General features: G+C 44.8%; 1 protein-coding gene across 4 annotated transcripts in view; it reads left to right on the top strand.

The window, feature by feature from the left end:
* The window catches only part of MATN2 (matrilin 2), a 223,629-nt gene that overhangs the window by 109,816 nt on the left and 87,551 nt on the right, over nucleotides 1-26,262 (top strand). For all 4 annotated transcript variants that reach the window (XM_056522421.1, XM_056522419.1, XM_056522420.1 and 1 more), the window contains 2 exons: nucleotides 18,625-19,194; nucleotides 25,440-25,562. In XM_056522421.1, coding sequence (XP_056378396.1) covers nucleotides 18,625-19,194; nucleotides 25,440-25,562 — 693 coding nt within the window. The remainder of the gene's footprint in view (nucleotides 1-18,624; nucleotides 19,195-25,439; nucleotides 25,563-26,262) is intronic.

Genomic DNA, 26,262 nt, shown 5'->3' with positions numbered 1-26,262 from the left:
TCCCATTGAACACACAAATGAGCTGCATTCCATTCAAATGACCAGTGTTTTCCAGCCAGGTTGCCTCCAGCTGTTGCAAAAAACACGATTAGTTGCAGACTGATCTCTCTCCCACCCAGCAGTCGCTCCACCCATTGAAGCAGGACAGGCTCCCTGTCATCACTTGACTAGTGATGTAATGTCTCAGGTCGCACTGCAACCTAAGAAAACCTGAGACAACAGTCATTGCATATGCTGTTAAAAAGAATTTGGGTCAAAAATCACATAAGATTTGTGAGACCATCATCACACAGAGGTACAGACACTACATTATGAACTACACTAACTTTACAGCCCATGTAGCATAGTCAAATAGAAAAAAAAATCCTGGCATGCCCTTTAAAGGGGTACTCCGCTTGAAAACAATTTTTTTATCAACTGGTGCCAAAAAGTTAAACATATTTGTAAATTACTTCTATTAAAAAAATCTTAATCATTTCAGTACTTATCAGCTGTTGTATGTTCCAGAGGAAGTTTTTTTCTTTTTGAATTTCCTTTCAGTCTGACCACAGTGCTCTCTGCTGACACCTCTGTCCATTTTAGGAACTGTCCACAGTAGGAGCAAATACCCATAGCAAACCTATCCTGCTCTGGACAGTTCCTAAAATGGACAGAGGTGTGAGCAGAGAGCTCTGTGGTAAGACAGAAAGGAAATTCAAAAGGAAATTAACTTCCTGTGGAGCATATAGCAGCTGATAAGTACTGGAAGGATTAAGATTTTTTTTAATAAAAGTAATTTACAAATCTGTTAAAACTTTTTGGCACCAGTTGATTAAAAAAATGTTTTCAAGTGGAATACTCCTTTAAGCCTTCCAGTACTTATCAGCTACTGTATGCTCCAGAGGAATTTGGGTAGATCTTTCCAGTATAAAAGTAGTAGAGAGTCGGCACTCGTATAGGTGGTGGTGCACATGGACCAAGGGTGCAAATAGTAGGTAGAAGAAATCCTGGCACTCACTGGATATGCTGAATCATAGTAGTTTATTTATCCATATGCAAGGTAATGCAAGATAGCGACTCGCAGGACGCGTTTCGGCCAGGTGGCCTTTGTCAACTGATCTTCTACCTACGATCTTTCCAGTCTGACCACAGTGCTCTCTGCTGCCACCTCTCTCCGTGTCAGGAACTGTCCAGAGTAGGAGCAAATCCCCATAGCAAACCTCTCCTGCTCTGGACAATTCCTGACATTGACATAGGTGGCAGCAGAAAGCAATGTGGTCACACTGGAAAGAACTACACAACTTTCTCTGGAGCATACAGCAGCTGATAAGTACTGGAAGGATTAAGATTTTTTACATAGAAGTCATTTACAAATCTGTATTACTTTCTGACACCAGTTGATTGAAAAACTTTTTTTTCCTCCAGAGTACCCCTTTAAGCCATATAATCCTGAGAGCTTGCATACCTTTGGCAAGCCATTCTGGTTTCGTGGAACATATCTGTTCTGTACAGTATACCCTTGGGAAAGAAAGATAAGGTTTACATGTCACATTCATGAGAGATTACGCTATAGCTTGGAATAATTATCCTGCGGAAGGGACTTTGCCAGATCAAGGTCTTTCCTCCTCGTTACTGAGTGATGACCACGTTCCAGCAGTTCAGAGAGGAAACGCACTGGACACGTTATGATAAGCAAACCCACTATTATTCCAAAAGCCTTTGTTTACCGTGAGCTCTCAACACTCATTGCCTTACTGAGACCCACATACACTGTCAGGGCTCTATAATGGGTCACGCAGCATAATTGTATCTGTTATGTACTGTCCAGGCACGGTTTGTTAAAAGACGTCCAAGAAAAATATGCACTTTTTTATTATCAGATGGTAACTATGGGGCTTGGATCAACACTGCATTATATTGACTATATAACTCGTACGTATAGCCATACAAGGGCTGAGTAATTATTCTAGCTAGCAAAGTTATGCATTGCATACTTCTTAGGCTGGGTTCACACTGGGTTAAAGGGGTACTCCACTGAAAAACATTTTTTTTTTTAATCAACTGGTGCCAGAAAGTTAAGCAGATTTGTAAATTACTTCTATTTAAAAATCTAAATCCTTCCAGTACTTATCAGCTGCTGTATGCTCCACAGGAAGTTCTATTTTTTTAAATTTCCTTTCTGCCTGACCACAGTGCTCTCTGCTGACGCCTCTGTCCATGTCAGGAACTGTCCAGAGCAGGATAGGTTTGCTATGGAGATTTGCCCCTACTCTGGACAGTTCCTAAAATGGACAGTGGTGTCAGTAGAGAGCACTGTGGTCAGGCAGAAAGGAAATTTAAAAAAAAGAACTTCCTGTAGAGCATACAGCAGCTGATAAGTACTGGAAGGATTAAGACTTTTAAATATAAGTAATTTACAAATCTGTATAACTTTCTGGCACCAGTTGATTTAAAAGAAAATGTTTTCCAGCGGAGTACCACTTTAAATCCATTAGTCAGAGGTATATGTTGGAAGGATTACTTTGTATACCTCCAATAGAATGCTGTAGCACAGTGGTCTCAAACTTTGGCCCTCCAGATGTTGCAAAACATGTCAGCATGCCCGGACAGCCAACGGCATTCATGCCAGCATTCCGGGACAGCCAACGGCTGGGAGTTGAAGTTTTGCAACATCTGGAGGACCACCGTTAGTGGGATATAGTGGGATATGTTGTCGGGATATGTGGGATATGTTGAAGGGAAGCTGTGATGATGTAACTGCCCATTTACGGACAATTTCCATATACAGGTTTTCTATGAATGGTAAATTGTCCATATAAGGACAGTTATATTATCAGAGCTTCCCAGGGGAAGGAGGATAGGTTAGCCCTGTATGGAGTCTTTCTTTTGGAGACTTGACATCATCAGGCATGCACCCGAACTGGGAGCAGGGTTTTACACTGCTTCTGTCCCCCTGTAGACTGCAGGCCTAAGGCAGCCTGTGGCCTACAGGGTAAACAACAGGGCAAGAAGCCAGTGATGTTGCACTTGCAGTTAAAGGTGTCACTTCCTTGGCTGGGGATCCAGGACAATTGTGCCCCCCAGGTGGTGTAGGCCCTAGGTGCCCTGCTTAAAAAGATCTAGGTTTGATAAGTCTTACAGGGTATACTTTCCTTTCAAATCCTTTGTTCCTCCACAGTCTTGATATGGCTTGGCATACGACCACAGCAACCAATCATTGGCCACAGTTGGGATATGTTGACCTCAGTAACATCACCAATGCGGCCAATGATTGGCTGGTGTGGTCGTATATTGAGACAACAAAGTAGCATAGTCAAGCTGTAGCCCAGATTTATCAATCTAAGGACAAACACTGGTGCAATTTGCTAGTATTAACCAATCAGAGCTCAGATTGCCTTATTAAAATGAAATCTGAGCTGTGATTGGTTGCTATGGGTGAATAAGACACTTTTTGTCTCAGTTAGATTGATAAATCTGGGCCTTTGGGGGAGATATATCAAGTCGTTTTCTTCTAGTCATATCCGACAGCCTTGTTTTTAAAGAACCATTAAAAATGGTTTTACTATAACATATGGATAATTTTATTTGTCGACCCTTAGAAAGTTGGCCTTGAGTCTTCGGTCAGGAATAGCAGAGTTCTCCATTATTTGATTTGTTATCCTGAGAAATAGTGAGGAGCGCTGGGATGTTGGATAAACTGAGCTGACTGGGGAAAGCCAAGAGAGACCTCATGCAGTCTGTGGTGATCCAGCATATGGTTTCAATTTTACGAAAACCATGAAATGATCTGTCTGTAAGAAGAGGTTGATAATACCCTATTTGTTATAATGTGATCTTTCCATTGGTTTTACTGTTGTAGTGTATGCAAGAGTGGAAGTACTTTGCTTTATTATTTTGTTTTATTACATCCATTACTATTTCATTAATTACCCATCCCATCAACTCAAGAAGGAGAACAGAAGTGGAACATCGAAACACCTAATCACATGCTCAGGACTGGTGATGCTTCTTCAGTCAGGGACAAGTGTACAGTACCACTATACAAGTAGTAATATAGCCATTAATACCAGTGACTGTATAGTGGTCACATACCAGGTCTACTAACTTTTCCGCACGTTGAAGACCATACAGGAGAATACAGTACTGATCAGATATAGTCACCGGCAGAATACACAACAAGGGTCTGTCAGTTCCCATGACAGGTCTGTTTTAGTAAATACACTGCTCAATAAAAATAAAGAGAACACTAAGATAACACATCCTAGATCTGAATGAATGAACTAATCGTATGAAATACTTTCGTCTTTACATAGTTGAATGTGCTGACAACAAAATCACACAAAAATGATCAATGAAAATCAAATTTATCAACCCATGTAGGTCTGGATATGGAGTCATACTCAAAATCAAAGTGGAAAACCCCACTACAGGCTGATCCAATTTTATGTAATGTCCTTAAAACAAGTCACAATGAGGCTCAGTAGTGTGTGTGGCCTCCATGTGCCCATATGACCTCCCTACAACGCCTGGACATGCTCCTGATGAGGTGGAGGATGGTCTACTGGGGGATGTCCTCCCAGACATCCCTCAGGATGGAGCGAGACATGATGTCCCGGATGTGCTCAATCGGATTCAGGTCCGGGGAAAGGGTGGGCCAGTCCATAGCATCAATGCATTCCTCTTGCAGGAACTGCTGACACACTCCAGCCACATGAGGTCTAGCATTGTCTTGCATTAGGAGGAACTCAGGGCCAACCGCACCAGCATATGGTCTCACAAGGGGTCTGAGGATCTCATCTCGGTACCTAATGGCAGTCAGGCTATCTCTGGCAAGTGTATGGGGAGAAAAAAGGAGACCAGAGAGGGCGCCTCGTGTGATACCGTTGAGTGGTTGAGGGAAAAGGAAGGGAAGTAGGTGCGGGGCTTGCAGGCCCCTTAGGTAGTAACTGCTCACCTTAGAGCAAGTATTAACCCCTTAAGGACCAGGCCATTTTACACCTTAAGGACTGGAGCGTTTTTTGCAATTCTGACCACTATCACTTTAAACATTAATAACTCTGGAATGCTTTTAGTTATCATTCTGATTCTGAGATTGTTTTTTCGTGACATATTCTACTTTAACTTAGTGGTAAAATTTTATGGTAACTTGCATCCTTTCTTGGTGAAAAATCCCAAAATTTGATGAAAAAAATGAAAATTTTGCATTTTTCTAACTTTGAAGCTCTCTGCTTGTAAGGAAAATGGATATTAAAAATATATTTTTTGGGGTTCACATATACAATATGTCTACTTTATGTTTGCATCATAAAATTTATGAGTTTTTACTTTTGGAAGACACCAGAGGGCTTCAAAGTTCAGCAGCAATTTTCCGATTTTTCACAAAATTTTCAAACTCGCTATTTTTCAGGGACCAGTTCAGGTTTGAAGTGGATTTGAAGGGTCTTCATATTAGAAATACCCCATAAAAGACCACATTATAAAAACTACACCCCCCAAAGTATTCAAAATGACATTCAATAAGTGTTTTAACCCTTTAGGTGTTTCACAGGAATAGCAGCAAAGTGAAGGAGAAAATTCCCAATCTTCATTTTTTACACTCGCATGTTCTTGTAGACCCAATTTTTGAATTTTTGCAAGGGATAAAAAGGAGAAAATTTTTACTTGTATTTGAAACCCAATTTCTCTCGAGTAAGGACATACCTCATATGTCTATGTTAATTGTTCAGCGGGTGCAGTAGAGGGTTCAGAAGGGAAGGAGCGACAAATGGTTTTTGGGGGGCATGCCGCATTTAGGAAGCCCCTATGGTGCCAGGACAGAAAAAAAAAACACATGGCATACCATTTTGGAAACTAGACCCCTCAGGAAACGTAACAAGGGGTAAAGTGAACCTTAATACCCTACAGGTGATTCACGACTTTTGCATATGTAAAAAAAATATATATATTTTTTACCTAAAATGCTTGGTTTCCCAAAAATTTAACATTTTTAAAAAGGGTAATAGCAGAAAATACCCCCCAAAATTTGAAGCCCAATTTCTCCCGATACAGAAAACACCCCATATGGGGGGTGAAAAGTGCTCTGCTGGCGCACTACAGGTCTCAGAAGAGAAGGAGTCACATTTGGCTTTTTTGAATGAAATTTTGCTCTGGGGGCATGCTGCATTTAGGAAGCCCCTATGGTGCCAGAACAGCAAAAAAAAACACATGGCATACCATTTTGGAAACTAGACCCCTCGGGGAACGTAACAAGGGGTAATGTGAACCTTAATGCCCTACAGGTGTTTCACGACTTTTGCATATGTAAAAAAAAAAAAATTTTTACCTAAAATGCTTGTTTTCCCAAAATGTTTACATTTTTTAAAAAGGGTAATAGCAGAAAATACCCCCCAAAATTTGAAGCCCAATTTCTCCCGATTCAGAAAACACCCCATATGGGGGTGAAAAGTGCTCTGCTGGCGCACTACAGGTCTCAGAAGAGAAGGAGTAACATTTGGCTTTTTGAAAGCGAATTTTGCTCTGGGGGCATGCCGCATTTAGGAAGCCCCTATGGTGCCAGGACAGCAAAAAAAAAACACATGGCATACCATTTTGGAAACTAGACCCCTCGGGGAACGTAACAAGGGGTAGTTTGAACCTTAATACCCTACAGGTGTTTCACGACTTTTGCATATGTAAAAAAATATATATATTTTTTTACCTAAAATGCTTGTTTTCCCAAAAATTTTACATTTTTAAAAAGGGTAATAGCAGAAAATACCCCCCAAAATTTGTTAGGCAATTTCTCCCGAGTACGGCGATACCCCATATGTGACCCTAAACTGTTGCCTTGAAATACGACAGGGCTCCAAAGTGAGAGCGCCATGCGCATTTGAGGCCTAAATTAGGGACTTGCATAGGGGTGGACATAGGGGTATTCTACGCCAGTGATTCCCAAACAGGGTGCCTCCAGCTGTTGTAAAACTCCCAGCATGCCTGGACAGTCAACGGCTATCTGGCAATACTGGGAGTAGTTGTTTTGCAACAGCTGGAGGCTCCGTTTTGGAAACAGTGGCGTACCAGACGTTTGTCATTTTTATTGGGGAGGGGAGGGGGGCTGTGTAGGGGTATGTGTATATGTAGTGTTTTTTACTTTTTATTTTATTTTGTGTTAGTGTAGTGTAGTGTTTTTAGGGTACAGTCGCACGGGCGGGGGGTTCACAGTAGTTTCTCGCTGGCAGTTTGAGCTGCGGCAGAAATTTTGCCGCACCTCAAACTTGCAGCCCGATACTTACCGTAATCCTCCGCCCATGTGAGTGTACCCTGTAAATTCACATTGGGGGGGGGGGAACATCCAGCTGTTGCAAAACTACAACTCCCAGCATGTACGGTCTATCAGTGCATGCTGGGAGTTGTAGTTTTGCAACAGCTGGAGGCACACTGGTTGTGAAACACCGAGTTTGCTAACAAACTCAGTGTTTTGCAACCAGTGTGCCTTCAGCTGTTGCAAAAGCTACAACCCCCAGCATGTACGGACAGCGGAAGGGCATGCTGGGTCTTGTAGTTATGCAACAGCTGGAGGCATACTACTTTGGCTGGGGATGCTGGGGATTGTAGTTATGCAACAGCTGGAGACACACTGGTTTGCTACTTAACTCAGTGTGCCTTCAGCTGTTGCAAAACTACAACTCTCAGCAGTCACCGACAGCCAAAAGGCATGCTGAGAGTTGTAGTTATGCAACCACCAGATGCACCACTACAACTCCCAGCATGCACTTTAGCTGATTGTGCAAGCTGGGAGTTGTAGTTACACAACAGCTGAAGGTACACTTTTCCATAGAAAGAATGTGCCTCCAGCTGTTGCAAAACTACAAGTCCCAGCATGCCCATAAGGGAATGCTGGGAGTTGTGGTGGTCTGCCTCCTGCTGTTGCATAACTACAGATCCCAGCATGCCCTTTTTGCATGCTGGGAGCTGTTGCTAAGCAACAGCAGGAGGCTATCACTCACCTCCAACGATCCTCGCCGCACAGGTCAGTCCCTCGTCATCTCCGCCGCCGCCGCTGCTCCTGGGGCCCCGATCCCAACAGGGGCACCGGGGATCGGGGTCCCCAGCACCCGGGGTGCACGTCCCGCACCCGCTCACGTCCTCCGGAAGAGGGGCGGAGCGGGTTGCGGGAGTGACACCCGCAGCAGGCGCCCTGATTTGTCGGCCGGTAATCCGGCCGACGAATCAGGGCGATCGTGAGGTGGCACCAGTGCCACCTCACCCCTGCTGGCTCTGGCTGTTCGGGGCCATCTCTGACGGCCCCGATCAGCCAATAATTCCGGGTCACCGGGTCACTGGAGACCCGATTGACCCGGAATCCGCCGCAGATCGCTGGACTGAATTGTCCAGCAATCTGCGGCCATCGCCGACATGAGGGGTCATCATGACCCCCCTGGGCGATATGCCCCGATGCCTGCTGAACGATTTCAGCAGGCATCGGGGACCGGCTCCGCTCCAGATGGTTGCGGGGGGCCGGTAAAACACATGACGTTCTCATACGTCATGTGTCCTTAAGGACTCGGAAATGGAGACGTATGAGAACGTCATGTGTCCTTAAGGGGTTAAACTTGCATATCAACCCAATGCACGGGTTACAAAATAGCCGGAACCGCTGCTGAGCCTGAGGTAACAGGTGAGGTAAAAAACGTCTCCTGGAGAGAGTAGGTGATCATAAAAGAGCTAAAAAGACCTCGCAAATGGCGCTGCTGGTTCCGTGGAGATGTAGGAATAAACCAAAATCCAAGTTGGAATATTGTAAAAGCTTGTGGATTTTATTGCAAATGAATAAAACCAATAAAAGCAATAAAAGAGCGATACAAGTTAAGATTACGCGTTTCGGGATCGGACTTTTTGATCACTTTTTATTCATTTTTTAATGGTATAAAAAGTGACCAAAATACGCTTTTTTGGACTTTGGAATTTTTTTGCGCATACATCATTGACCGTGCGGTTTAATTAATGATATATTTTTATAGTTCGGACATTTACGCACGCGGCGATACCACATATGTTTATTTATTTATTTTTTTACACAGTTTTATTTTTTTTATGGGAAAAGGGGGGTGATTCAAACTTTTATTAGGGAAGGGGTTAAATGACCTTTATTAACACTTTTTTTTTATTTTTTTTGCAGTGTTATAGGTCCCATAGGGACCTATAACACTGCACACACTGATCTTTTACACAGATCACAGGCGTGTATTAACACGCCTGTGATCAGTGTTATCGGCGCTTGACTGCTCCTGCCTGGATCTCAGGCACGGAGCAGTCATTCGTCGATCGGACACCGAGGAGGCAGGTAAGGGCCCTCCTGGTGTCCGGTCAGCTGTTCAGGACGCCGCGATTTTACCGCGGCGGTCCCGAACAGCCCGACTGAGCAGCCGGGTCACTTTCACTTTCACTTTAGAAGCGGCGGTCAGCTTTGACCGCCGCTTCTAAAGGGTTAATACCGCACATCGCTGCGATCGGCGATGTGTGGTATTAGCCGCGGGTCCCGGCCGTTGATAAGCGCCGGGACCGACGCGATATGATGCGGGATCGCGGCGCGATCCCGCTTCATATAGCGGGAGCCGGCGCAGGATGTAAATATACGTCCTGTGTCGTTAAGGGGTTAAAGCAACTAACTACTACAGTATTCAAAGGGCTGAAATATATCAGTCCATGTGTTTTGCAACAGCTGGAGGCACCCTGGTTGGGGACCACTGCTTAAAAGGGGAACTCCGCTGGCAAGCTGTTTTGCTCATTGTCACACTAGTGCAAATCACATTTGGTGTGACAGTTGTGCAAATTTAAAAAAACCAACCTTTTTTGGCTGTTAAATAAAATCAGTTGTGACTGTCAGTTCACGTCACAGTTGCCAGTTTTTTTGCCTGCAGGGCAAATTGTGTCACCCTAGTGCAAATCACATTTGGTGTGACACTTGTGCAAATGTAACCAAAAAAATTACAGGCAGAGCAAGGCTACCCCGCAGGGGCCGTCGTGGTGCTGGGATTCCCTTTGGCCCTAGAATGGCCAGTGTTCAGAGGCCACGTACCCTGAACCCCCAAAGTTCTGAGGACTTAGTTGACTGGCTATCACAAGAAACCCAATCTACTACAGCTTCCGCTCGGAACCTTGACGCATCGTCTTTCTCCTCCTCTAGCTTTGCTTCGGGCACCTCTCATGCTACCACTTGCCCGCCTGCCGCCACCAACAACACTAGCACCGCAGCAGCTTTACTTGATCCGTCAGAGGAGTTATTTACACATCAGTTTGAAGACATGAGTGATGCGCAACCATTATTGCCAGAGGATGTAGTTAACAGAGATATGTCTCAGTCAGGCAGCATTACACACATGGACGTACGGTGTGATGATGATGTTGTACCCGCTGCTGCTTCCTTTCTTGAGGTGTCAGATAGCGGTGAAGGTGTTCATGATGAAGATGTGTCCGTGGGTGCCCGCTAGAAAAGAAGAAGAGGGGGAAAGTTCAGATGGGGAGACAGAGAGGAGGAGGAGACGAGTTGGAAGCAGGGGGAGGTCGTCGCAAGGAGCTAGTGGCACAGTCAGAGAGCATGCATCGGCACCCCGGGTCAGTCAGATGGGACGCCAATTAACGCATGCTGTTACCACCACCAGAATGCCGTCATCGCAGAGCTCAGCAGTGTGTCATTTTTTTTTGTGTGTGTGTCTGCCTCTGACAACAGCGAGGCTATTTGCAACCTGTGCCAAAAGAAACTGAGTCGTGGGAAGTCCAACACCCACCTAGGCACAACTGCTTTGCCAAGGCACAAGATGTCACATCACAAACGCCTATGGGATCAACACGTCAGTACAAGCAGCACACAAAGTCAAAGCCGCCATCCTCCTCCTGGTCCAGCATCTTCAGCCAGGTCAACCACTGCTGCCCTCCTTGCCCCCTCTCAACCATCCGCCTCTCCGTCTCTCGCCTTGAGAAGTTCCTGCTCATCTGCCCACAGTCAGGTGTCTGTCAAGGAGATGTTTGAGCGCAAGAAGACAATGTCTCAAAGTCACCCCCTAGCCCGGCGTCTGACAGCTGGCTTGTTGGAACTGCTAGCCCGCCAGCATTTACCATACAAGCTGGTGGAGTCTGAGGCCTTTAAAAAATTTGTAGCCATTGGGACACCGTAGTGGAAGGTACCCGGCCGAAATTTTTTTGCACAAAAGGCAATCCCCAACCTTTACTCCACTGTGCAAAAGGAAATTATGGCATGTCTGGCACACAGTGTAGGGGCAAGGGTCCATCTGACCACTGATACCTGGTCTGCAAAGCATGGTCAGGGCAGGTATATCACCTACACTGCGCATTGGGTAAACCTGGTGACGGCTGCCAAGCATGGAATGCGTGGCTCTGCAGAGGAGTTGGTGACACCGCTACGACTTGCAGGCAGGCCTGCTGCCACCTCCTCTACTCCTCCTACTCCATCCTCTTCCATAACATCCTCAGCCGAGTCCTCTTCCACTGCTGCTTCTTGCTCCACATGACTGGCACCCCCCCCCCCCCCCCCCAGCTCCCCAGGTGCTATTCCACATCCCGGATACGGCAGTGTCACGCCATCTTGGGGTTGACTTGCCTCAAAGTGGAGAGTCACACCGCACCAGCGCTTCTGTCGGCCCTGAATGCACAGGTGGATCAGTGGCTGACTCCGCACCAACTGGAGATCGGCAAGGTGGTTTGTGACAACGGAACAAATTTGTTGGCGGCATTGAGGTTGGGCACGTTGACACATGTGCCGTGCATGGCACATGTGTGTAATCTGATTTTACAACGCTTTGTGCTCAAGTACCCAGGCTTACAGGATGTCCTGAAGCAGTCCAGGAAGGTGTGTGGCCATTTCAGGCATTCCTACACGGCCATGGAGCACTTGTCAGATATCCAGCGGCGAAACTACATGCCAGTGAGGCGCTTGATTTGCGACAGCCCGACACGTTGGAATTCAACACTCCTAATGTTCGACTGCCTGCTCCAACAAGAAAAAGCCGTCAACGAATATTTGTATGACCGGGGTGCTAGGACATCATCTGCGGAGCTGGGAATTTTTTTGCCACGTTACTGGAGGCTCATGCGCAATGCCTGTAGGCTCATGTGTCCTTTTGAGGAGGTGACAAACCTGGTCAGTCGCACCGAAGGCACCATCAGCGACATCATACCGTTTGTTTCCTTCCTGGTGCGTGCCCTGCAAAGAGTGCTGGATCAGGCAGTAGATGAGCGTGAAGAGGAAGAGTTGTGAAAACCATCACCACCAGAAACAGCCTTATCAGCATCGCTTGCTGGACCTGCAGCAACGCTGGAAGAGGATTGTGAGGAAGAGGAGTCAGAGGAGGAATGTGGCTTTGAAGAGGAGAAGGAACACCAACCACAGCAGGCATCCCAGGGAGCTCCTTGTCACCTATCTCGTTCCCGTGGTGTTGTACGTGGCTGGGGGGAAGAAGATTATACCTTCCCTGACATCACTGAGGATGAGGAACGGGACATGAGTAGCTCGGCATCCGTCCTTGGGCAAATGGGGTCTTTCATGCTGTCGTGCCTGTTGAGGGACCCTCGTATAAAAAGGATGAAGGAGAATGACCTGTACTGGGTGTCCACGCTACTAGACCCCCGGTATAAACATAAAGTGCCTGACATGTTACCGCATTACAGCAAGGCGGAAAGGATTCAGCAGGTCGAAAAATAAAAAAAAGAAGTATGCTGTACACAGCATATAAGGGTCATGTCACAGCACAACAGGGATCTAACAGGGGAAGAGGTGAAAGTAATCCTCCTCCACCTCCCACAAACACGCTGGCAAGGACAGGATGCTGTACAGACATGCTGTTGATGGAGGACATGCATCGCCACAGCCCTTCGGGTCCCACCATCAGAGAACGACTTGACCGACAGGTAGCAGACTACCTGGCCTTAACCGCAGATATCGACACTCTGAGGAGCGATGAACCCCTTGAATACTGGGTGTGCCGGCTTGACCTGTGGCCTGAGCTATCCCAATTTGCGCTCGAACTTCTGGCCTGTCCCGCTTCAAGTGTCCTGTCAGAAAGGACCTTCAGTGCAGCAGGAGGTATTGTCACTGAGAAGAGGAGTCGCCTTGGTCAAAAAAGTCCTGGATTACCTCACCTTTCTGAAGATGAATGAAGGATGGATCCCGAAGGGACTGACACTGGGCGATACATTTGACTGAACAAGGCCTGATCAAATGAGCTGCCTTGGGCTAAAAATGGTCCACACGCTGCTGTATTTGAACTCTTAATGCCGGATGACTTGCGTGACTTATCTGCCACCAACTAGGGTTCAAGCCGCAATGTTTTAGGGAACTTTCTGCCTGGCGACACAAACAGAAATTTTTCTGGCCGCTGCTACAGCAGTGGCTGCGACAATACCCAATTTTTCATCCATGTGTACATGCCTAATTTTTCTGGCCTCTGCTGCTGCACTTGTTATGGTGCTGCAAATTTTCTGGCCGCTGCTACAGCTGCGACAATACCCAATTTTTCATCCATGTGTACATGCCTAATTTTTCTGGCCTCTGCTGCTGCACTTGTTAAGGTGCTGCAATTTTTCTGGCCGCTGCTACAGAAGCAGCTGCAACAATACCACATTTTTCAGGCATGTGTACATGCCTAATTTTTCTGGTACTCGCTGCTGACATCTCTGTCCATTTTAGCAACCGTGGATATTAGATGTATACTAAGGGTAGCATGGTGGCTCAGAGGTTAGCACTGCTGCCTTGCAGCGCTGGGGCCTTGGGTTCAAATCCCAAAGCCTAATATGGGGGAATCCTATGTGCTGCCTAAAGGGGGGAATCTAACAATGTGCTGCCTAAAGGGGGCTAAAGCACGTTATTCCAAACCATTTAGGAATGTTAGGTGATTTATGCCCTTTATGGATTAAAACCAGACTCTGCATCAACTATGTAATTTTCCATGGGAGTTTTGCCATGGATCCCCCTCCAGCACGCCACAATCCAGGTGTTAGTCCCCTTGAAATAACTTTTAAATCACAATTGTGGCCAGAAAGAGTCCCTGTGGGTTTTAAAATTTGCCTGCCCATTGAAGTCAATGGCCGTTTGCCCGGTTCGCCGGTTTGCAAACTCTTGCGGAAGTTGTCATTCACAGTTCGGGAACCGAAAATTTTATGTTCGCGACATCACTAATCATCACTGACAGTATCACGCTGGGTAGCGTGCAGCCAGTGGTGGAGCCTGGTTTGCCAGCAGCTGGGGCAAGGCAAAGTATTGCACCCCCAATTTAGCCTGTGAATGTGAGCAAGCGGCAATGCATATAGGGGGAGATTTATAAAATCTGTCCAAAGGAAAAGTTGCTGAGTTGCCCATAGCAACCAATCAGATTGCTTCTTCCATTTTTGAAAAGACCTCTGAAAAATGAAAGAAGCGATCTGATTGGTTGCTATGGGCAACTCAGCAACTTTTCCTCTGGACAGGTTTTGATAAATCTCCCCCATAGTCTATACACGGCTGCCCACTAGTAGCTTAAGCAGCATTTTCTTAGGAGGTGGGTTTTAAAATACTAAAGCTGGTAGTTTGGTGAACAGTCCATTTATATATGTAATGTATGAAGTAAGGAGCTCAGTTATTTTTGTAGTTTGGACATTCGTTTTAGGTTAGCCATTCAGCATTTTTTTTTCTTTCAGGGTGGCTTTCGTTTTCTCATTGTTTGAGTCTACATGCCCTTTCTTCTCCAGCTGGTCTAGCTGCACATTTTTTCCCAACTGTATCTTAGCCATGGCTCAACAAATCCCAAGAGGCAGGATGAAATTCTCAGTTGCCATGTTGACCTGGCACCTTGAATTTGTCAAGCTCTGGATAGGAGACAGTTAAGAGTTAAAGAGGGGAAAAATTCCTTGTATGCTAACTGTCTCTTAGCCAGGGCTAGACATATCCCAGGTTCCAGGTCTCCATGAGGACTGAGAATTTTATCCTGGCGCCTAGGTGTTTGTCAGCCCGAACACAGGTCGTGACGGCGGCATATACCAATTAGATGCTCTGTGCTGTCCCTGGTGGTGGATAGTGGTACACTGCTCTGTGCTGCCCCTGGTGGTGTCTGGCAGTAGCTCCTCTTGCATTTCCTCTTATTTAGAGGCTCCTGTGCCGCCTCCTGAATGCACAAGGCTGCCGCCGGAGAGAAGCAGTAGCAGTGGGTGTGTTCTATCCTCTGTCACTGTGTCCCCTCCCATCCAGCAGGAGAAGCTGCCATCAGGAGCAAGGGAGACATTCAGGAGGGGGGAAGCACCCTGTACTGCTGCCACAAACCAGGTTGGGGTTGAGGAAGTATAGGGGGGAGGTCGGGAAGGACTGTACAACTGGGCCCTGCCCTGCAGCCTGCTCCTGCCCAGTGGGCACATATAATAACTTTTCTGCCACCTGCAGTAATGCCACTCAGCCCCTTGCTGCGGCCCTTCATCCTGCTGCTCTTCTTGTCACTGCTGTCACCCTCCCCCTGCTGCATCTCCTGTCCCCCTCCCTCCTGCTGCACTTCCTGTCACTGCTGTCACCCTCCCCCCTGTTGCACCTCCTTTCACCCTCCCTCCTGATGTAGTACCACCTGTCACTGCCGTCACCCTCTATCCTGCTGCACCTCCTGTCACCCTAGATGGGTAAGCTGTGAAAGGCCATTGGCAGTGACCCAGAGACCCACAGTGGTATTGTAGGACAAGCAGAAACCCTCAGTTACTGACTCACTCTTGGTGAATGTGTGGAGTAATGCGCAACCCACTTACCACAGTTAAAGGGGTACTTCAAAGGAAACCATTTTTTTTAAATCAACTGGTGCCAGAAAGTTGAACAGATTTGTAAATTACTTCTATTAAAAAATCTTAATCCTTCCAGTACTTATCAACTGCTGTATGCTGCAGAGGAAGTTCTTTTCTTTTTTAATTTCTTTTCTGTCTGACCACAGTGCTCTCTGCTGATACCTCTGTCCATGTCAGGAACTGTCCAGAGTAGGAGCAAATCCCCATAGAAAACCTCTCCTGCTGTGGACAGTTCCTGACATGGACAGAGGTGTCAGCAGAGAGCACTGTGGTCAGACAGAAAAGAAATTAAAAAAGAAAAGAACTTCCTCTGCAGCATACAGCAGCTGATACGTAATGGAAGGATTTTTATTTTTAAATAGAAGTAATTTACAAATCTGTGTAAGGTTCTGGCACCAGTTGATTAAAATTTTTTATTTCCACCGGAGTACCCCTTTAATGAACATTCAAAAGGAGCAAAAGTTCCACAATTTCAATAATTTGTACCACCAAGTGTGTCTGGCAACTACTAAGCTTATTGTACCACTTTGTGTGTTTTGTAACTATCAAGGATTTTTAGGGTGTCCGCCCCTGAGAGTATATACTTTCTGCCTTGAATTACCATAGATACATTTCTTATTAGTGGTGCATATGCAAACCACAGTGGTCTACAACCCCCAGCTAGTTGGGAAACTACAATACCCAGCATTCCCCAACAGCCTATGCCTGCACTTGTCTTTCCTGCAGTTGTTCTTCTTGCTGTACAGTCCAGCCATGATATTCCCACAAGAACATGTATATTATTTCTCCCCAGAGACTCTGCTCCATATAGAAGAAGCAAAATCTCTTGCCGAGTTTCTTCACAAATAACTCCCGTTATTCCTTATAATTGGTGATAATCTCTTCTTTGCGGCAAAATAATTTCTTCTATCATTTTTAATGGGCGATGAAAATAAAGACTTTATGTGGAAGAGTTATTAATACCATTTGTGATGATTTCTATAGCATGGCTGCTATGCAAACTAGGACACGGCCCAGGAAAATTTCTAATCGACTGCTTAATTGTTATAGTTCTTACTGGTCATACTGGGTGACAACCAGTATAGTTGCAGCTTTTTTTCTTTTCAGAAACAGCGCCACACCTGTCTGTGGGTTGTTTCTGGTACTGCAGTGCAGCTCAATTGAAATAAATGAGACTTAGCTGCAATGCCACACACAACCCATAGACAAATAAGGCCATAAAAGCTAATGCTAGGGTTCGCACCACAACTTTGCCCTCCATGTATGTTGGGATCATAATGTGAACGATCCCTTATATAGCGATACAGATCCAACGTGTATTACTAAATAACAAGGCAGATTTACCATGTAGGAATCTTGGAAAGCAGGATAGCTCCCCTGCAGGGAACCGGTATGGTGGCCATGTTGATGGTCAATAAACTGCCTTCATGATCCTTCGAATAAAAGCAAAGGAGTTATCCTACTTTATATAATCAATGGCCTAGCCTCAGGATAGGCCCTTAATACTAGACTAGCGGTGGTCCGAGGTGCAAGGAACTCCCGCGTTATCCCAGTCAAGTGAACGGTCAACACCTAGTATTGAGGGCCTATCCAAGGAACCACCATAAATTGTATAAGTCTGGATAACCCATTCACAGGTTTCATCTTACAGTACAGATCCCATCCACCAACTGTACAGGGAAATGTATGCATTTGTATGAATATTCATTGTAATACCCTGCACAGTTGGCTATGTGCACAGATACATACAAAGTGGCCTTTGCTCCTGGGATCAGTTATCGGAGCTCCATCATTTATAATGTTGGGGCCTACCCTGATAAAATTCCATCACTGCTTATCATTTCTTTAAATGTAGTTTATTTATTTAAAGGGAAATCCTCTCTAAATCCTTATGGGTAGTAATATGTTAAATTAACTTATCCCGAGCTATCTCAATGAGGAGCGCGTGTCGATTATGCAGAAGAGTTGTACTTGGGTCTTTTCAGTACTCAGTGTTTTTGCCACCCTACACAACCATGTGGTAGGCCTGACTTAATAACCACTTTAAACAAATACAGTGACCCCCCCCCCCCCTGACCTACGATGGCCCCGACATACGATAATTTCAACATGCGATGGCCTCTCAGAGGCAGCATCAACATACGATGCTTTTGTATGTGGGGGCCATCGCATAAACGGCTATCCGGCAGCGCAGACTGCTTCAGCTGCCACCGGATAGCCGTTTACGGTGCCCCGTGTGGTCCGCTGATGATCACTTACCTGTCCTCGGGGCTCCGGCGCGTCCTCTTCAGGATCCTCTGCATAGTCGGCGCTCTCCATCATCGTCATCACGTCGCTGCGCACGCCGTCCCGTCATCCAATAGGAGCGGCGTGCGTAACGACGTGATGGCGGCGACGGAGAGCGAGGATGCCGGGGAAGCAGAGACGGTCCGGAGCGTCGGGAACACCCCGGGGACGCGGCAACAGCGATGGAGGGCGACATCCAGGGCAGTGGTGATGGTCCGGAGCGGCGGGGACACGTGAGTATAACCTCCAATACCAGTGGCCTTCAACCTGCGGACTTCCAGATGTTGCAAAACTACAACTTCCAGCATGCCCGGACAGCCGTTGGCTGTCCGGGCATGCTGGGTGTTGTAGTTTTGCAACATCTGGAGGTCCGCAGGTTGTAGACCACTGTCCTATACTTTACATTGCACGGATCCCTCAACATACGATGGTTTCAACAAACGATGGTCCATTTGGAACGGATTACCATCGTATATTGAGGGACCACTGTAACTGCACCAAATGAATATCATGTTCCTTGCATCTGGATTATATCGTCCCTAACAGTTTTATTTCATCTGTATTCCTCTGCAGGAGAAGCCTGCCGCAACAAGCCTCTGGATCTCGTCTTCATCATTGACAGCTCCAGAAGTGTCCGCCCCTATGACTTTGAAATCGTAAAAGAATTTCTCATCACAATGTTAAAATATCTTGATATTGGCCAAGACACAACTAGGGTGGGCTTGATACAATATGGCAGCACAATAAAAAATGAATTCTCTCTGAAAACATACAAAAAAAAGTCTGACATTGAACGTGCCGTCAAGAGAATGATGCACCTTGCCACAGGCACCATGACCGGACTGGCCATTCAATTTGCCATGAACATTGCATTTTCTGAGGCCGAGGGGGCACGTCCCGCAGACATGTATGTGCCCAGAATTGTCATGATAGTGACTGATGGTCGACCTCAGGATCCTGTAGCTGAAATCTCTGCGAAGGCCAGAAATTCTGGAATCTTGATATTTGCACTTGGAGTTGGCCGAGTGGACATGCAAACCTTAAAATCTATTGGAAGTGAGCCTCACGATGAACATGTCTTCTTGGTGGCCAATTTCAGCCAGATTGAAACGCTGACGTCTGTGTTCCAGAACAAGCTTTGCGGTAAGTATCTACTGTAAATTTATATATTTAATTTTATATCCATTCATATATTTTATGTTGGATGAGGAAAGTGAATAGCGCCTGGTTATGTATCTAAAGCAAAGGAGGGTGATATGATATGATATCCTTAGACTTCTCTTCCCTTTTGTTTGGGGTTCCTTTGTAGAGTGAGAGCACTGCACATTACTAAACATGAAGAAGGAGTGGGTATATATTATATATTCTTATTAACATTAACCTATCCACCACACTAGGTTGCCAGAGATTCTGACATTTAGGCTAAGTTTCCCCTTGGGTTTTTTTCTGGCAGTTTTTGGATATCTGCCACTGCAGTTTTTGAGCCAAAGTCAGAAGTGGATCCATAAGTCCTTCCTTTATATGTCCTATTCCTTGTGAATACACTTCTGGCTCTGGCTCAAAAACTGCAGTGGTAGTATTCCAAAAACTGCCAGAAAAAAACCAAGTGGAAACTTAGCCTTACCCCTTCTCCAGCCGCACCAGGTAAAGTGAAATCTAACCCCAAATGCCCTACACAACCCGTGATGCTTACACTAACCAGTCTACTGCTTTAGACCATGAGAGATTCTTACAAACACCCTTTTACTGCTCTGGACCACCAGGGATGTTGATATTAAAGGTGTTTTCCAGGGCAATCATTTTACTATGCAATGGGTTCAGGCTGTGATCAATAAACAGGTGGACTCACCTGCCCCACTTCCCAGTCACTGCCAGTCCAGCTGTATGGCCCTTCCTGGTGTTAGTTTCACACAAAGAAGGGCCTTAGCCGACCACTAGCCACAGCGGTGATCTACCTTAGCTACTGATTGGCCGAGCAACTATTCCTTGTGTTGAGCCCAAGACCATTAGAATGGCTGCGGCAGGCATGCAAGGCAGGTATGTACACGCTTGCTTATTGTTTTTACCACAGCTGAAGCCTATTGCACAGTAAAATCAAATTACCAAGACAACCCCTTGAAGCCTGTCACTACTCTAGTGCCCAGGTATCTTAGATATTCCCAAATCACACTATTTATATCCAGCTGGTAGATAAGGACACAACACTAATCCATCCTATACATCCAGCTAAGAAACATCTCCCTAATTCATACACGCTGGTATGTATCCAAGCTATCTTTCTATTTTCTCTGCAGCTCTGTACACTGTCTTCTCATTTCTCATATGCCTCTTCTTTCTGTCAGTCCCCCCAATCGGTAACACAAAGAAATACATATAGAATTTCCCCCTTACTTTATAAAGTACTATCCAGTTTAGATTCTTCACACTACAGCGCACCGCCTCCACTCCCTCTTGCGCAGTACTTTTGGCACGAAGTAGTGGACAGGTGTAAGGGCATACGACTGACGAATCAGACTACAGCTGGTTTGTTTGTAGTCTGTTACCATAGAGACACACAGGTCTGCCTAAGAGATGTAAACACAACATAGCGGGATATTGTTAATCAAGACTATATACAAAGCTGCTTTATTTATGTTTATTATAGATGAATTGAAGCAATCCAAATGCTAACAACACACTTTAACAAATCCATGAGATATATTATATTGAGATATTTCATATACAATACATTATACTGATATTTGCATAAATTATGAGATAGAAAGCTCTTATATCTTCATCATATTCCACCTTCAGTAAATACGATCCGCTTTGCTCTGTTCTTAGTTAGAAACATCTGCTGAAGCATTTAGAACTTCTGTAGTTGGTCGATTGTTCGGAAAAAATGTCTCTTGGCTCCACTAACAATGCTGCGAATGTTTCTAAATGTTTATTGTGCTTCTTCAATAATAATGTCCCAGCTAAAGGAGTGTTAGAAGTACATGACATTGACTGACCTCTAACTGAGTACGGGAGGTCTACCAGAACCCTGCGGTTCAGTAGAGACCAAAGAGACCGGGCCCATGAAAAGTCATCCATAACAGGGACTTGGAAACCACAAGAATCCCCCTTTGTGTTGCTGCAAATACGACTGTTAAATCTATAGATGAGAACTGGGCCCTGGGGATTTATGGTTGATTTACACAATGATTTACAGTGAACTCCCTTTGTGGCAACGTTCCAAACACTCAAGTGCAATTGTAGAAGCACAACTACTAGAACATACAATATTAAACACACTAGACACATCCATATATCGTTTGGGAGCTAGCGCTAAATGACATGTACTGTGGTCCCTCAAGTTACAATATTAATTGGTTCCAGGATGACCATTGTATGTTGAAACCATCGTATGTTGAGACCATAACTCTATGGAAACCTGGTAATTGGTTCTGAAGCCAACAAAATGTCATCCAAAAATAGGAAAAAGTGAGGATTAAACAAAAATAAGTAATGTTTAATATTGATAAAGTAACTAGTGTTAAGTGTGCTTAATATTGATAAAGTAACTAGAAGGTGCTTGGGGGAAAAATATTCATTCATGTGGACAGAGGAAAATATAACTTACTTAGGCATAAAATTAGGGACTACAGTACAGCATACGGGGAAACTAAATGTGGATTCACTGATACTCCAAATGAAACTGGATGTGGCAACTTACTCTAGATTGCCGATCTCTTGGCTGGGGAGGATGTCAATAGTTAAAATGATGCTGCTGCCAAAGTTTTTATATATCTTTCGCAATATGCCAATTAAGATACCCAAAAAGTCAATTACAACCCTCCAACAAATAATATTAAACTATATTTGGAAAAACAAGAAACCAAGAACCTCTGCTCAAATACTATACCGTCCAATTAAAGAGGGGGGACTAGGCTGCCCAAACCTCTTAAAGTATTATTACGCGTCTCTTTTAACCCAAGTTCAGAGATTATGGCATAATGAAGTGGGGGATGCACTGGGTAGTCTTAGAAACTGAGCTGATGGGGGGGGGGGGTACCCCCTAGGTTAGTTTTGTGGGTATCGGCCTTACTAAATAAGAATTTGGGAAGGGATGTTGCAACGGTTGTTGCGGGTTTGGAGGCCTGGCGGTACGCGTTGCAACATCAAATTCTAAACCCCTGTATATTGGAGAATGTCCCACTGGCGGTAGTCCAGTCCCTTAGACCAACAACAGACTTTGCTGTCTGGATGGAGAAGGGTATTTTAACATTAGCAGATATTGTGGGGGATATAGGACTGCTACCATTTGAACATATTACTAAAAGATTTGAAATTCCTCCAAAAGATTTTTTCAAGTACTTGCAGCTACGACATTGTGTCTCCTCTTTCGATTGGAGATCTGAAGTTAAGTCAAGATATAATGAGTATTTCTTCAATAAAAAAGGGGGTAGAGGTGGGATATCCAGATCTTATAAAGCTTTACAACAAATAGATCCCAAAATAATGAATTTCCAGGTCAAATGGGAAATTGACCTAGGGTACTCTATCTCTGAAGAAACATGGATGGGTATTTTTACTATCCCAGTGAAGACCTCACATTGTCTCTCCCATTTGGAGTCATCGCGTAAGCTACTATATAGGTGGTACCTGACCCCGGTTAAACTGGCCAAATTTAATACAATGAATTCTCCGATTTGTTGGCGGTGTAAGCTGGGGGTTGGCACACTAAAACATATTTGGTGGGATTGCCCACACATAAAAAGGTTATGGGATGAGATATATGAATTGCTGAAGCTATTGTGGGGGGAAACTATGGATGTTACCTGGGGGCCGGGAATGGCGCTTTTATCAATGGGTCTGAATCACCTTCAACTGAAACACTCTGTGATAGCCTTCCAGGTACTGGTTGCAACAAGAGAGGCGATAGCAAGTTGTTGGAGTAGTCAAACTCTTCCAAATATAATTTCCATAGTTAGAACATTGAAACAAATATGTATTATGGAGAAACTAAGATTAAATAAGATTGTGAAGGATAAGTCAAAAGATAAATGGCAGGAGATCTGGGAAATTTTTGAAACCCAATTAAATAAGTTGGTGTGATCCCCCCAAATACCAAGGGTGAACTCTGGGTGTGAGCGGAAAAGGGAGGCAGAGTGATAGTTATGCGAGAGGAGTAAGAGAGAGGGAGAGATTGTAGGACGCTGTTAAGTAGAGTTTTTGTTTTGTTTTGTTTTGGGTTTGGTCTATGCATATGTGTGATAACTGTATCCTGAAAATAACAATAATAAAATATATTAAAATGAAAAACAAAAATAAGTAGATAACTAATAGAGATAAAGCAAATCCTTACATATAAAAGAAAGAAAGATCTGCTGGGAGCTGTAATCACTGTCTATGTCGGTGTTTCCCAACCAGGGTGCCTCCAGCTGTTGCAAAACTACAACTCCCAGCATGCCCGGACAGCCTTCGGCTGTCCGGGCATGCTGGGAGTTGTAGTTTTGCAACAGCTGGAGGTACCCTCTTTGGGAAACACTGGTCTATGTAGAGGACAGAAGCTTCTTCAGGGTCCTGTACAGAACACGCAATGTCCTAAAAAAAAAAAAAATGGAGCCGCCCTCACCTGATGCCCAAAGGAGCAGCTAACCCTGGCACAGGTAAAGAGTACAGAACATGTAATCCCTCCCTGTACTGTAGGGGGCGCTACCAGACACCAGTCAGTGCATGCACTTTAGGACTACAGGGGTTTTACCAGTAAATGTCCATTCTGATTGGTCGGTTCTTCCAGCCATTGACACGTTTTGCAGATTCCATAGCATTGTATGTTGAGTCTGGTTTCAAGTTACAATGGTCCAGAAATAAACATTATATGTTGAAATTATTGTATGTTGAGGCCATTGTAAGTTGCGGGATCATTGTATAGAGATTTAGGGGCGTCAATATATGGTAAATGTGTGTTTCTTGATTGAATGGTTAGAGAGAAAAGTAGCCAATAAATCACGGATGTATGTATAGGAGGTCCCCCACACAGCGCAAAAAAGACGCCCGAGTTATAAATGGCACACAGTAGATTGACCCTGCTGCAGATTTTGCATTGTGGTTTGGAGCTTTACGCAATGCCTCTTCCGTAGACATATCATATTCACTGGCAGGATTATCCAATTTTGATGGAATCTAATGGCATCCTATTGTCTGTGACCTGTAGCCTGGCTAAGAGCAAATGTTCAGTTTATTGCCCTAACCCTTAATGTGTAGATGCTGCCCAATGCAAAGCAAACTTTTAGCACCCTTCTCTGGCAGTCAGCACCCCAAGTACATGCCCTGATTGCCCCCTCCCTGCTGGGAATTAGAAATGTAAGATTGCTTGCAGATTCCACAGTAACTGGCCACCTGCATTAGATAAAGATCAGACACCTTTTGTGGAACCTAAAAGTAGAGCCCTGCATGGGACTGTTTTCTTAATCCCACTCACACTGAATTTCTAACCATTACCGCCCGCTCCCGCAATATGTTGTATCCAAGCCTGCCATTTCCCGCAAACATTTTATCACAGCTTTTAGAGATAGTACTGTGGTGAGGATGTGATGAGGGCAGATGGAATTACCCTAGGGACACATGGCATTAACTGCTTGTGTTCGTGACACCAAGGCGTGGTTTAACCTCTACACCACCCTAAGGTACACGGGGGCAAATAATGACTCCGACTCCAAGTTACGGAACAACGGCAGCTTTTCTGAGTCAGACAGGTGTAACAGTCTATATGGGGGAGACTCTGGAGGGGTCCCATAGGTCACCCTGTAGGTCACATGGTCACGGGTACCTTCCTTGTCACATAGCAACATTACTTAAAAGTATAGAACAAATTATGTACATTGCTTTGGATAACATATACATTCTTTAACTTTTCAGGGTACATGGGTGAAGGGGGGGCCCAGGGGTCATGGAATGGAGTCTGCCTGACAGGGCAGCAAGGGTACACGGGTGCAACTCCTGTACTGGGCCACCACAGTAGCCCCCCCCCCGTGCCATTTCAGTACTAAATTGTGCCATTTCATTACTCCCTTGTGCCATTTCATTACTCCCTTGTGCCATACTGTTACTCCTTGTGCCATTTAATCACCCCTTGTGCCATTTCATCACCCTCTGTGGCATTTCAGAGGTTTATGGGACTGCACAGGATATTGCGGTACCCGCTGTATGTTTTGTAACCACCCGCAACAACCTCATTACCGCCCACACCCGCAAGAGTATATTAGAAGGTTCATATGTTCAATCCAACTATCAACATAACAAATTGAACTGGAAGATCAAGGTCAATCATTGTCCAATCACATCAAAAATAATCAATAAACATCCAAAATAGGGAAAATTGTATATTTTGTCCAACATGTGTAATTGTTTTCTTACAGCTCCTCATCTCTGCTCTACTACCAAACATGGATGTGACCACTTTTGTATCAATACTCCAGGCTCATATTTATGTAGATGCAAGCAAGGATATGTCTTAAATCCTGATGAGAAGACCTGCAGAAGTAAGTTATAATCATTTAGGATATCGTACACGGTAAACATTGAATTTTGCCAAGCACAAGTAGCCAGGTGCTACACATTTTGAGTAACTATTTATCTACATGTGTATTTTGTGGTGGGGCTAGGTATTTTTGAATAGAAAAAACAGAAGTCCTATCGCAATTCACATCCTTCTCCTGGCAATATAATATTTCTAATATAATTAAATTCCTATGACATTTAGTAAAATAGACATTCTGATAACTGAGTGCTAAAATGCATTTTAGCTACATTTTAAATGCATTTTTATGGCTGTAAAAATTTACGGAATATTGGTTAATCTATCTGCCACTATGTCCTATTAAGAACATATAAAAGGAGTTACAAAACAACTAATGTGCCTGGTGAAAAAAGAAAAAAACTACTTTCAAATATCTCTTCCATCTTCTCCTTTAGTTCCCCACCATCGGTATCTTCCATCTAGCATAATGACCAGGCAGTCTGCCAATGGCTGTAGACCAAAATATATTTAGACAATGAAGTTATATGTTACTGTGCTATGTAGAGTATCTGGGAAAGAAGCGGCACTGTGTGCAGGACTCCTGGTCTAGGTGGGTGCTCGCTCAGCTGCTGGGGACAGGACTCAATGCCCCATGAACTTCAAATCCAACAGAAGAAGAAGCGGCACGCCAGGGTAACAAGCAATAGCGTGGTTGTATTCAC

This window comes from Hyla sarda, chromosome 5, assembly GCF_029499605.1.
Source record: "Hyla sarda isolate aHylSar1 chromosome 5, aHylSar1.hap1, whole genome shotgun sequence".
In the NCBI taxonomy this organism is placed as follows: domain Eukaryota; kingdom Metazoa; phylum Chordata; class Amphibia; order Anura; family Hylidae; genus Hyla; species Hyla sarda.
This window is presented reverse-complemented; position numbering and strand designations above follow the sequence as displayed.